This window comes from Botrytis cinerea, chromosome 7 (assembly GCF_000143535.2).
Source record: "Botrytis cinerea B05.10 chromosome 7, complete sequence".
NCBI lineage: Eukaryota > Fungi > Ascomycota > Leotiomycetes > Helotiales > Sclerotiniaceae > Botrytis > Botrytis cinerea.
The window spans coordinates 106,026-117,576 of NC_037316.1; the positions used below are offsets into that span (position 1 = coordinate 106,026).

The 11,551-nt window shown below is 44.0% G+C and overlaps 5 protein-coding genes across 5 annotated transcripts; 4 read left to right on the forward strand and 1 right to left on the reverse strand.

Moving 5' to 3' along the window:
• Window positions 1–293: 293 nt before the first annotated feature.
• BCIN_07g00280 (hypothetical protein) lies at window positions 294–2,321 on the reverse strand. Its single transcript, XM_001555950.2, has 3 exons — window positions 1,983–2,321; window positions 669–1,933; window positions 294–611 (listed from the first exon to the last, which is right to left on the reverse strand). Exons 1-3 carry the CDS (start codon window positions 2,115–2,117, stop codon window positions 431–433), a joined length of 1,581 nt encoding a protein of 526 aa, XP_001556000.1. The 5' UTR covers window positions 2,118–2,321; the 3' UTR covers window positions 294–430.
• Window positions 2,322–2,599: 278 nt separating this feature from the next.
• Window positions 2,600–5,248, forward strand: BCIN_07g00290 (hypothetical protein). Its single transcript, XM_024693775.1, has 3 exons — window positions 2,600–3,155; window positions 3,209–3,356; window positions 3,410–5,248. The coding sequence occupies exons 1-3, from the start codon at window positions 2,706–2,708 to the stop codon at window positions 5,044–5,046; spliced, it is 2,235 nt and encodes a 744-aa protein (XP_024549561.1). The 5' UTR covers window positions 2,600–2,705; the 3' UTR covers window positions 5,047–5,248.
• A 1,013-nt stretch (window positions 5,249–6,261) lies between these two features.
• BCIN_07g00300 (hypothetical protein) lies at window positions 6,262–7,449 on the forward strand. Its single transcript, XM_001555953.2, has 3 exons — window positions 6,262–6,360; window positions 6,413–6,910; window positions 6,965–7,449. Exons 1-3 carry the CDS (start codon window positions 6,292–6,294, stop codon window positions 7,157–7,159), a joined length of 762 nt encoding a protein of 253 aa, XP_001556003.1. The 5' UTR covers window positions 6,262–6,291; the 3' UTR covers window positions 7,160–7,449.
• Window positions 7,450–7,820: 371 nt separating this feature from the next.
• BCIN_07g00310 (hypothetical protein) lies at window positions 7,821–9,482 on the forward strand. The gene is made up of 2 exons (XM_001555954.2): window positions 7,821–8,427; window positions 8,481–9,482. The coding sequence occupies exons 1-2, from the start codon at window positions 7,843–7,845 to the stop codon at window positions 9,021–9,023; spliced, it is 1,128 nt and encodes a 375-aa protein (XP_001556004.2). The 5' UTR covers window positions 7,821–7,842; the 3' UTR covers window positions 9,024–9,482.
• Window positions 9,483–9,872: 390 nt separating this feature from the next.
• BCIN_07g00320 (hypothetical protein) lies at window positions 9,873–11,459 on the forward strand (the record flags this gene model as incomplete). The annotated part of the gene is made up of 2 exons (XM_024698298.1): window positions 9,873–11,012; window positions 11,088–11,459. The coding sequence occupies one exon, from the start codon at window positions 9,873–9,875 to the stop codon at window positions 10,164–10,166; it is 294 nt and encodes a 97-aa protein (XP_024549562.1). The 3' UTR covers window positions 10,167–11,012; window positions 11,088–11,459.
• Window positions 11,460–11,551: the final 92 nt, after the last annotated feature.

Below are 11,551 nucleotides of genomic sequence, written 5' to 3' on the forward strand. Positions count from 1 at the left end.
TCTACACACTATCCCTCCATCCCCGTTGTCAAACCGCATTGTATGGATTTATTCGATGACCTCAAACAAAACTTATCTCTCAAATTTGGTTGGCCGTTTTGCAATGAACGTATGATATGGCTGTCTTGGAACATGCCAGACAATAAGGACACCGCCTGTTCTTGCCATCGGATGATTATGTATATGTCTAGTCTCTGTTGTACAAATTCGCCAGGATTCATTTTCACGGGGCGAGTACCCTCGAGGCACATCAACACAATCAATTCATGGAAAGAGAGTCCAGATATAACCGCTGTGTAATGTGTTGTATAATTATCATTGCCGAATCGAGATCTGAAATACAATTCTAACCATAGCCCACCAAGCACCAGCGCTACTAATTACCAAAGCACAATAATCGTATCCTCGTGGTATCATCATTATCGAGTCATTATGGGTTTGGCCGTTGGTCAACAACTTGGAATTCTAGCCCTTCTGCCTCAAAGACATGGCCTGGTCGTAATGCATCTGTGTAAATATTCCTTTCCTCGTGAGGATGGAAAAGTCCCGTTTGTTTACAGTTTAGAACGGCGGGCATTCCTGGGGGGTCAGTCAGACGGAAGACTCCCCATCTGTTCACTAGTTAGTGGCCACCTCTTCCAATGTCAAACAGTTAAAACATTACTTACGAAGGATTTTTACTGGGAGCGCAAACGATTGCGATACTCTCAGGCATCATGATTTGATATCCACAATGTGTATGCAGATCTCGACTACTCATGAAGCAGCTTTGAGTAGGATGAGTGTGTATCCATCCCAAGACCATTAGATCCTCAGATGCGCAGTAATCAAATAAGGCACTTTCATTGGTCGTTTCACAAGTATCGCTGGTACTCGTCTGTTCTGGGATGACAAGTCGAGATATGAAAAGGGCATTCGATATCAATGTTCCGCACAGCATCCCACAAGTTTCAAGATTAGCCCGTGTATTTGAGGCTGCACAGGCCAGAAATTGTTGTCGCAATGTAGGCGGTAGAAAGACTGTTCGAAGAGGTTTGCCATTTTCGAGATATGCCGAAGGTCGAAAAGTGAATTTTGGGTCTTGACCAACGACATCTGATGAGGAAATCTCGTGAGTGTCTGATGATTGTTTTTCGGGTCGTGGTGGGGGCGTATCGAAATGCGGTGTCTCGAATTCTTCCTTGGGCGGCTTTGGGGGAAGAGGACCGGGAGGTGGGAATGGTCCCGAGTCACTAACGAGTGGTTGAGACTTAGAGATAGATGGATAGCGGTATGCGCTACTAGCATTCCTGGCCTTAGTTTGGACATATCGTGTAGGTCTCGCAGATTTTTTCTTCGTCCCATCTGGCGAAATATCATGGGAGCCATCTAGCCTCCTCCTTGAAGCTTCCATATTTCGGCGTATTACATCCTCATCATCATTACGACCAGATTTAGACAATGCCGATTCCCAATCGTCCCATAGCCCCGCAGTCCGCCTTTCTTGCTCCTCTTCCTCAGTAACACCTGCTTGTCTTGTAGCAAGTCTCGCAGCATCTCTTCTTCTAAACTCCTTATGCGCCAATTTTACGGCCAGGTCGCTATTCTCCGCGGCGCCTAATGTGGTTGTATTTCCAGCTATCGCGGGATCAGAAGCCGCCAGATCTGCCCGAGACGATGGGCGCGATGTGTCATTTTCTCGCGCTGCATGGATTTCTTTCCTTCTTTCCAAAGCCTTCTGCCAGTTATTGTAGCGCGAATTTATCCTGGGCTTCAATCTCTCTAATCCGTCCAAAACATCCGGGAGATTTTTCTGGGCAGCTCTGAGAGCACTTCTAGTTTCTAGATCCTTTGCGGATGGGTGACCGGGCAACTTTTCTGCAACTAGGGCAGCGTATCGCATCAACAAAAGGTAAGCTTGCTGATCGTTGTCCTCTGCTTGATAAATATATGCCTAATAAGTTAGCATTCCAACCACTCAAGCGATTGATCATTCTATCTACCTCTCTTAAAAGTGTATCAGCTGTTCTCAACCAATATTTCAATGCGATAGTAGGATTAAATTCAAAGTCTGAGGCCTTTGCGGAGATTTCTTTGATGCTCATGGGCTTCGAGAACTGTAAAGTTGACCCCGCCATGATTTGTGAATTGTGCCTGTGAAAGAAATGAATGAACGAACGCCTTGGACACAAGAAGTTGAATGGAGATAAGATTAATCAACAAGAAATCTGTTCAAATAAATCATGGACATTTGCAGATCAGTAAAATGTATAGAGATTATATGGTAGGTTTTCATTTCTTTTGGTTGCCTTGTCAAAGGTTTGGTGGATATGTCAGTTCTCAAGGTGCCCAATGTAAAAAATATGTACAATGTAGTATCACAGGTCAGAGGCTGTTTCAAGAGAAAGTGACAGCCTTGCAGATGACAGCCAACGCTCTAGCTACGCACTGGCCATACTAGCACAATACAACCAATGATATCAATGAATAATCATCAGCAGCCTCGTTGATCTCTTCAGCCCCGTGGAGCTCTTCAGCCTCACCCAAAGTTAGTCTTTGAAACTTTTTTGTTGCCTCATCGAAATTCGAGATGCTAATTCATGCAACGATCAATACCCCAGGACTGCATTGAACATTAAACATTGTGTGATTCAACGGCATCCTGAAATTATAAGCCTTTCAATGCTAATTGTCCACAATTGCCATTGAGCTGATCATAGACATTGATGTTGCGCATATTCCCACGTTTGGGTAGGACCAATCTACTTAAGTATCCGACCATTTTACAACATTCGCGCCTTCGAGAAATCCATTGTTCGCCATGTTATAATATACCTCAAGCCTCTAAATCCCCAGAACCCATAACACCTACCGATGTGGATCCCCCAGTCAAGCGAACGCGCCGGAAGGCTGTGACCTTAGGGGACATCACAGGAGAGGATGCTTTGGCAGTAGGACCAGTGAAGCGTAGACCTAGAAAGGTTGCGGATGATGTAAAGGTTGATGCAAAGGACGAATCAATAGTTGAGCCCGTAAAGCGCAAAAGAGGTCGACCCAGAAAAGTGAAAGAGGTGGAGGTGGAGGTGAAGTCAGAATTGGAACCAGTTCCCGCAGCGAAACCTGTACCAAAATTGGAAGCAGAACAAGAACCAGAACTAGAACCAGAACCAGAAGCGGTAAGGAACAGACCGAGCCGTGATAAAAGTAGAAGTCTCTGACCGGCAAACAGGAAGAAGAGGCTGTAGTAAATGAAGTGAACGAAAGCGATTTCATACATATTCCCTTGGACCTCAGAAAATACATGAGAGATGCTCACATGAAAGGGTCAATCATGGGGGACAGAACACGTTCGAATATCATGAACGAAGCACTGTGTGGTAAGAGCCAGTCCTTTTGCGCTATGCAGTTATCATTTAGTAATCTGGTCCAGATGATATCTTGGATCGCCTAAAACCATCGCTTTTAAAGCATGTTGGCTGCGACGTCATCGATATAAATCCAGGCATAGGCATGTGGTCGTCTAAAATCCATAAAATCCTTAAACCTCGGACACATCTCCTCATGGAACCCGATGCGAAGAAGTACAATCCTTTCCTCCAACCTCTTCTTGATGCAGAAGATTCTACTTATCAACACATACCGAAATCTGGAACGGTCTGGGAACATCTAGGCCAAGTTACCACTCCGGAGTTCTTGCCCCATCAGGTAAAACTTTCGCGAGATGATCCCAAGATCAACGAACCGAACAATACCCTCCTCGTGATTGCGAATCTTGCCCACCACCCCAGAAAGAGGTACCGCGGTTTTGAGTCCATTTCACAATTAGTCATGTATCAACTTCTTTCCGCAGCAAGATCGCATGCCTTATTTCATCAATATGGCCTCATACGAATGCTGGTATGGATACCAGATGTAGAAAAAACTTCTTGGTTGGTACGTCATGTCGCCCAAATGCGTAAGAATGCCGTGGAAGCACAAATAACTACGGAATATATTCAAGAGATTGCAAGTTCAACTGTAGATAACCACCGATTTGTAAGAGACGCCGAGGTTGCATTAGCAAATTCGATAGACGTTGTCAGTAAGATGGATACAATGGGCATAACGACACCCAAACATAGGCAAGGCCCAATGGAGTTCAAAGCCAGGCAGTCACTTGCTACAGGTGGGCACAAAGTAAAAAGCCAAGATTTCGATCGCTTCAAGAGAGGCTGGTTCGATGAATTTAAGGATCTCCAGAAGCGATTGGATGAAGGGAAATTAAGCAAATATACGACACCAGAAGGTGAGAAAGTCGAAAGTGCTGAAAAAGACAAACGAAAGAGGGAGAAAAGAAATTATACCGAAGAATATGCACGCTATATCTTCCTTAAAGCGAAGAAAAAAGTTATCAACCAACATGGAGAGCTGACACAGGATCTTGTCAATGACTACAACAACATCAACCAGCTTCATAGTAAGATCTTGAAAGCTGTTTCGAAGTCCAAGGATACAGAGAGTTTAAGAAATAAACTGGACACAATGATAAAGATGTATGAAGACAAGATTTCCCAGCTTCCTCTTGCTGCCCAAAAGATCTACGGTGTCAGACTCGACGGTGCGCGCATTGGTACACAATTTGAGAAGAGGCCAATGGAACCCCTCAAAGTATATCCGAAAGAATTTAGACCTGCTTCTGAGTTGTGTCTTCTGGATATCCAGCCACAAGCTCTTTGGCCTATCCTTCGTCAGAATTACCCGGAGAACTATGATGTCTTCGAATACATAATTGGTAATATGTACGCACATCCGATTGATACAGTCTATGAGTCTTTGGAAGGATTATGGCCCGGTGCCCTAGAGCATATAGCAGGCGAATGTCCCTCTTTGACAGATCCTTCGAAAGGAGGAGCATTTGATCTAAAGCATTTGTCTGTAAGATCCCTGACAACGGAAATGTTGAGGGAGATTGTGGAGGCATGGATGAGGTGGCCATTCCGTCCGAGCCGATTTGAATTAATGACCAAGAGTGGCAGTATGGTACATGATCCAGATAGTCCTGATGAGGATATTCTGGATGGCCCGTAAGTATAGTGCTATTCAGAATTAAAAAAGAATCAACATATCTATATGGCCATTTCACTGTTTCTTTAGTATCGAGTTTTGGTATTGCTAGATACCTCATCTGAATGCAGAAAATGTAACGGATACTATCCGGACGCGCATGCAAAGAACTGATGAAACTGAAATCAGGAATACGAGAAATACCGAGTTTGATAACTTAAAACCATACGTCTCTTCCTACTGACAACAATACACTATCTCGTTACTCATTATTGAAGTGAAAGCTCGCCAAAGAATTCATGCCAAAGAATCTATAACAGAATTTCCAGTGATCACATGAATCCTCATGCAGGGGGTATGTAGCGCTGGTATAATCAGATATTTCATTTGCCTATCACTTCCCCTCAGCCTACGTCTCGTACAGGCGGTCGTTGTCGATTTCGCCCAGCCCAATTTCACGACTTCAATTCATTACTACGACATCAACTTTGAAGAAGTTCTTCAACACTTTCCTCCTCCGACTTGCGAACCATGATTCCGAAAAGAGCTGCAGTGGTCAGTGACATAAGTGAAGCTTTATCTGTTGATGATCACGGCGTTGTGTTAAGACTGAGACGATGGAAAAACGATTACTTGTGTTATCTTGTTTGAATGATGCTTTTTGAACTCATGTATTCCGGTCCCATTGATATTAGATTGACCAAGGAGTGACACTCTGGCTTGGAAACCTGAATTTGGCTTTGAGATTTTTGCCAATCAAAATTCTCTCTAGCACCCAACACAATGTTTGCTGGACCAGAGAACGTATAGATTCATCCAAGCCATCATTGAATTGAAAACCGTTCAACATTAACCAGTTTCTAAATCACTTTATGGATGATAGCATGTTATTCCTTTCCCAGTGCGTTTCTGTATGTTACCATGAAAAGCTTGGATAGCTCACGAAATAGGAGACGACAGAAAGTCCAAAAGTCACCACCTTTCATAATATCCACACCAGTCACCGAGATTACAACATTCAAAAAGCAGATAGAGATTCGCCTCTATATGCAGAGGAGTTCATTTCAAGGTAGCCAGTTAGATTTGATAAGTCTGTCGCAACCATATGATTTTGTTCGGTTGCATCACGCCACAAATCAGCTGGTATGTGGAATTCTGATAAGCCAACCGGAATCGACTGAGATGGTATGACCACGCGGGGAATCGTATATTTATACAATCACAAGAACTCATATCACCGTAAAAATTATCATCTCCTTGATATTCGCAATGGAATCTACAAAAAAATGGGCAGATGGCCCTTTCAAGCTACTTTCAACTCCGAGAGGATCGTTAGATGTATGTGCCCCCAACGGCTCGATAGCAATATCAAATACTCACAAAACAAAAGGGCAAACCCGAATCGTTGGCATCCCGCAATGCATCAGAAATGGCCTTACTTCATAATATTCTTCTTAGAGGTCTCAATTGCATTTATATCCAAGCGCCCAACGTGAAAGAGACCTTCGATATAGCAGATTTCATGAAATTCTGCGATGCATGGTCTTCCATTCTTCATTCCCATCATGCCGCTGAAGAAACAATTTATTTCAGATTGCTCGATGAGCAAAGTTCTAGAAATGATGTTTTCATTAATAATCATAATGAGCATGAAAAATTCCTTCCGGGCTTGTTTGCTTTTGATCTTTATGTTTCGGGAGTGAAAGATGATGCGAAACCTTATGATGGATTCAAATTGAGAGAACTGATTGATGTTTTCGGACCTGATTTGGAGAGTCACTTACATCATGAAATTGGCGTCCTAGTGGATCTGGAAAAAGATGAATCAGTTAATTGGGAAGAATGTGGGAAGGCGATGGCTCAATATTCGAAGAAAAATGCTGATAAAGTATGATTCCACAACTTCAATCATCAAATACACACTCAGCTAATGTTTTGATAGACGAGAGACGTCCCGTTCTTAATCACAAACTCAGATGTGACTTATGAGTCTGGTATTCATGGGCCGAGATTCCCTCCCTTTCCGTGGTTTGTGGGATTGATATTTAGGTGGATATACATCCCAAAGTTGAAGGGCGCGTGGAGGTTCTCATGTTGTGATGATTATGGGGTACCGAAGGAACTTCCTTTTGCATGATTGATGAGCTTGCTTGACTGTGATTTGAGAGTTGGTATATCTGATTCAGACAAGGGAAACATGAGGGCTCGACTTCTGATCCTCGAGATCCGTAGAATTCGAGAGGGTAACAGCCTTGAGACGAAATGCGTACGTTCTATGTATTGGTTGTGTTTTGGGAAGTTATCGAATTTATGTTTAAGTTTGTAGGTCAGCACGTTTGTGTTGGTTAGTCTTAGCTAGTGATCTCCGGGGTCAAAATGATGCTATTAATAATGAAACCCCTGGCTAAGGAACTATAATTGCTTGCACTACCGACATTTTAGCTCCACCTATCTTCAACGATGAACTAAATGATGAATTTTGATACTCCTTCAGCTACTATTTGCTCCTGATGAGTTGCTGAAGATTGGGTCCTATGAATGCCACTATGTTGCATTCTAGACCTTTGGAAAAGTCAATTGCTACTATCCACATACTAGCCACTGATACTGAAAGCCGTTTATAATACGAGAAGTTTCGGTCTCACAAAGTTACCTCTGCTCTTGGATACATGAAGACTTATATTGCCGCTCAGTTCCTGTTTGTCACAACCTGTGACCTTCTCGATAAGGATATGATAAGAATCTACCCCACCTTTGTCGTCATAGAAATACTACTACGTGCAACCCACCTTCAACCAGATCAACAATTGCGAGACTTGAATGTTCAATACTATGGCTGCAACTACTGAACCAACGGCAGATATTGCCACTGAAAACACGCGTCGTGCTGCGCAGGAAATTCAAGATTATCTCCAAACTCGTCTTGCCGACACCTCTGGTCCTTCTTCGTTCCGATCACTTCCAATTATCGATCTAACCCCTTCATTCTCGCCATCTTTAGCCGACCGCCAAGAGGTTGCGAAGAAAATCAATGAAGCATGCGCGAATGTTGGGTTTTTCTACATCACGGGTCATGGAATACCACAGCATGTTTGCGAACAAGTATTCAAGCTTTGCGAACGCTTTTTCAGTGAATTGCCTCAATCCTCCAAAGATGCACTCCACATGAAGAACTCAGATCAGTTTAGAGGATACGAGCCGGCTAGTTACTCATCTGTAAATGATTTCCAAACTAAGGAAACAAAGGAAGCTTTCAACTGGGGTTATGAGTATGGTTTGGATCCTACAGGTGGGGACGGAAAATACGTCGAGCTTGATGGTACAACTGCTGGTGGTATAAATCAATGGCCCAACGAAGCTGAAATTCCTGGTTTTTATCAAGGGATTGCAGACTATTACGGAAGGGTAACCCTAACTTGCTGAGAATTTGTTTACATGTGTCTAATTTTGTCGCACAGATTTTGGAATTGTGCAAACACCTATTCCGCCTGTTTGCCTTGTCTCTATCTCTTCCAGAAGATTACTTTGATCCACTAGTCACACATCCTGGAGGGATTGCACGACTGATAAAATACAAGCCAAATGCCAACCCCAAGCCTCTTTCCGCCTCAAATGAAGAAGAGGAAGTTGGTCTTGGTGCTCACTCAGACTACGAATGTTTCACTCTCCTTCTGCAAGACTCAACCCCCGGTCTAGAGGTCCTTAGTCCAGACGGAAAATGGGTCGCTGCCGAACCCGTTGAAGGAGGAATCGTAGTCAATGTTGGCGATTTTTTGATGCGATGGACAAATGGACTTTATAGAAGTACCATTCATAGGGTTGTTAACAGGACGGCCAAAATTCGGTACTCGGTACCCCTATTTTTCTCAATCAATTACGATGAGACAGTTGCGACGTTACCGTCTTGTGTAAGTGATGAGAATCCTTCCAAATATCCTCCGATTACTGCTGGGAGATATGTGTTGGATCGCTTGGCTATGACAGTTCCGGGGAAATACTGAAATCACGGTTACCACGGACTTCTTCGCCTTTTTAGCGTTAACTAAAACAGAAATTCCATCAATGGTTTTGTTCTCCCTGACTCCAAGTTGAAGTACTTCCAACTATTTACTGACACACCATGACACACTACCCTACTTCATTCTTAAATATTTACATATTGTCTCACTATAAAGACACAGAATAATCCCTCTTTTGTCCCGCTGGCTTACAGCTTAGCTTTCTGAAAAACTGCTTTGAATGCGGGGTACTTATGAAAATGCAGTCGGCTTACCTGCCATCATGGAAAAATTCCCCGATGATAAAATCATGTATATTCTTGCTCGCGTATCGCATAAACTTGTAGAAGCACTTGATCTATACCATGACCATACCTCTACACTAACTCCAATACCATCACGTGGTTAAACCATTCCAGAACCAACACATATAAAATTTATAAACAATATAACTTAACGACATGAGTAAGCCAAGCTCTATCCGCTTGGATTCTTGCAGATGTCAAACAACCCCGCAATCACACAGGTCTTGATTGCGGCTCGGGAACTAGCCAAAAAGATGCACTGCGCCTTTGGCCTGCTTCATCCACTGCATATATAAGCATCAGACGCACACTGGATGAAGATATTTGGCAAAGCGACAAATGGGAGTCCTGTTCCGATGGACCATCATACTCGTCTGGCTCGATGGGGAATAAGCTGAATAATCTTGGCGACAATCCTGCGTGTTGAATGATAAATCCCAAGGGGAAAATTCCAATCTCCTGAATGATATTCAGAGGTATGAATAGAGTAGTTGTATCTCTCTGGTCTATATCGGCATGATCTCTCAACGTCAAAGATATCTCGAAAATGATTCTCTTATTCCTCACCTCCTGGCTTACACTTTTCGCATCCACCAAAATTAATGCATCATCGTCATCTTCCCCCAACTCCCACATAGTATCCTGTCTCTTCGCATCTCATATCCCACAAGAACTCCCCTGTACCCCGTCCTTTGCTCTCTCCATAATCCCCCTCAACACCCGTCTAAGCTACACCCCCCCCAGCCTTTGCAATCCCTACCACAGTTCCACAAATCCAAGCCGCCGTTCTCTGCGCCGCAAAACATGGCATCAAAGTAAACCCAAAATCCGGAGGTCGTAGCTACGCATCCCATAGTATAGGTGGAGAAGATGGACATTTGGTGATCGATTTGCGATATTTCGATCATGTGGTTCTGGATCCCGAGACGTGGATTGCAAACGTGGGGCCTGGGGCGCGGGTGGGAAACATGGCTTTGGCATTGTATGAGCAAGGGGGGAGAGCGATTGTGCATGGGGTTTGTCCGAGGTAGGGAAGAGATTTAAGAGGGTTTGTCTTAGGATGCGTGAACGTTATTTGTAGTCTCCATGTAACTGAAACTTTGAGCTTGTATATACTGATAACTCATAAATTCTAGCGTCGGAATAACTCTCGACTTTCTCCTCTCTGCCGAAATCGTCCTCGCAAACGGATCTCACGTGCGTACCTCGCGCACCCAACATCCCGATCTTTTCTGGGCTCTCCGCGGCGCAGGAATGTCGTATGGGATCGTGACTTCCTTTACATTCCGTACGATTCCCGCGCCGGAGAAAAATGTTTTGTTCTACTATGGATATATCTGGAATCGTATGCAAGCGATTTATGGTTGGATGGCTTTCCGAAATTACTGTGCTGGGAGGACGAAGCCGATTGTTCCAAGGGAAATGAATATTCGAGTCTTTGTTGGGCAACATGACGGGTTTGATTTGTTATTTCTTTTCGAGGGGGCGTATCACGGGGCTCTTTCCGATTTTGAGGTTGCGATTCACCCATTGCTAGATGCACTTGATGAGATAGGGGGGATGACTTACCTAGCTAATTAACACTTCTTTACAGTATACAAAAAGCTTAATGACAGACGATCTATCGATAGCCGGCGCAACTGTCTGGCTGGACCGTCTCTACGACACTGGCCCATCCAACAATTTGGTAATACCTTCCTACTGCCCCTCTTTCTCCTCCCCTTCCCCCTTGCTCGAGAAACTCAATCTCACACTCCCACAGAGCTGGTACTTAATAATCTCCGCCCAAGGCGGACCCACATCCCTCGTCTCCCTCACCCCCCCTACCTCTACGTCCTACACGCACCGCTCTCAACTCTTCGAGTGGCAGTTCGTCACCGGTGTAGCCTCCTCTTCCTCCCCATTTCCCATCCAACAAGCCTATTCATTCCTCAACCCCATGATTGCTGAGATTGAAAATGCAGAAGGCAAAGAAGAATCGGGCATGTATTATAATTATGCCGATTCCGCTTTGAGTGCAGACGAGGCGCATAAGAGGTATTGGTTGGGAAATTATGAGAAGCTGGCGCGGATAAAGGGGATGCTGGATCCTGGGGAGGTGTTTATGAGTCCGCAATCTGTTAACAGTGATTGAGGTTGTGCTATTATATCTAATTCGTAGCTTCATGATTATCGTCGAAATCGATTCGGATGTGCAAATTTCAGTAGATATTTATGTGAAATGCT

What these genes read in the sequence shown, in the direction of transcription:
- BCIN_07g00290 (XM_024693775.1), top strand. Translation starts at nt 2,706, where the DNA reads ATGTTGCGCATATTCCCACGTTTGGGTAGGACCAATCTACTTAAGTAT. An exon ending in TAGAACCAGAACCAGAAGCG is followed by an intron (nt 3,156 to 3,208) that starts GTAAGGAACAGA and finishes ACCGGCAAACAG; the next exon opens with GAAGAAGAGGCTGTAGTAAA. An exon ending in CATGAACGAAGCACTGTGTG is followed by an intron (nt 3,357 to 3,409) that starts GTAAGAGCCAGT and finishes AATCTGGTCCAG; the next exon opens with ATGATATCTTGGATCGCCTA.
- BCIN_07g00310 (XM_001555954.2), top strand. Translation starts at nt 7,843, where the DNA reads ATGTTCAATACTATGGCTGCAACTACTGAACCAACGGCAGATATTGCC. An exon ending in TTGCAGACTATTACGGAAGG is followed by an intron (nt 8,428 to 8,480) that starts GTAACCCTAACT and finishes TTTGTCGCACAG; the next exon opens with ATTTTGGAATTGTGCAAACA.
- BCIN_07g00300 (XM_001555953.2), top strand. Translation starts at nt 6,292, where the DNA reads ATGGAATCTACAAAAAAATGGGCAGATGGCCCTTTCAAGCTACTTTCA. An exon ending in CTCCGAGAGGATCGTTAGAT is followed by an intron (nt 6,361 to 6,412) that starts GTATGTGCCCCC and finishes ACAAAACAAAAG; the next exon opens with GGCAAACCCGAATCGTTGGC. An exon ending in CGAAGAAAAATGCTGATAAA is followed by an intron (nt 6,911 to 6,964) that starts GTATGATTCCAC and finishes ATGTTTTGATAG; the next exon opens with ACGAGAGACGTCCCGTTCTT.
- BCIN_07g00280 (XM_001555950.2), bottom strand. Translation starts at nt 2,117, where the DNA reads ATGGCGGGGTCAACTTTACAGTTCTCGAAGCCCATGAGCATCAAAGAA. An exon ending in CTGATACACTTTTAAGAGAG is followed by an intron (nt 1,934 to 1,982) that starts GTAGATAGAATG and finishes CTAACTTATTAG; the next exon opens with GCATATATTTATCAAGCAGA. An exon ending in GCTCCCAGTAAAAATCCTTC is followed by an intron (nt 612 to 668) that starts GTAAGTAATGTT and finishes ACTAGTGAACAG; the next exon opens with ATGGGGAGTCTTCCGTCTGA.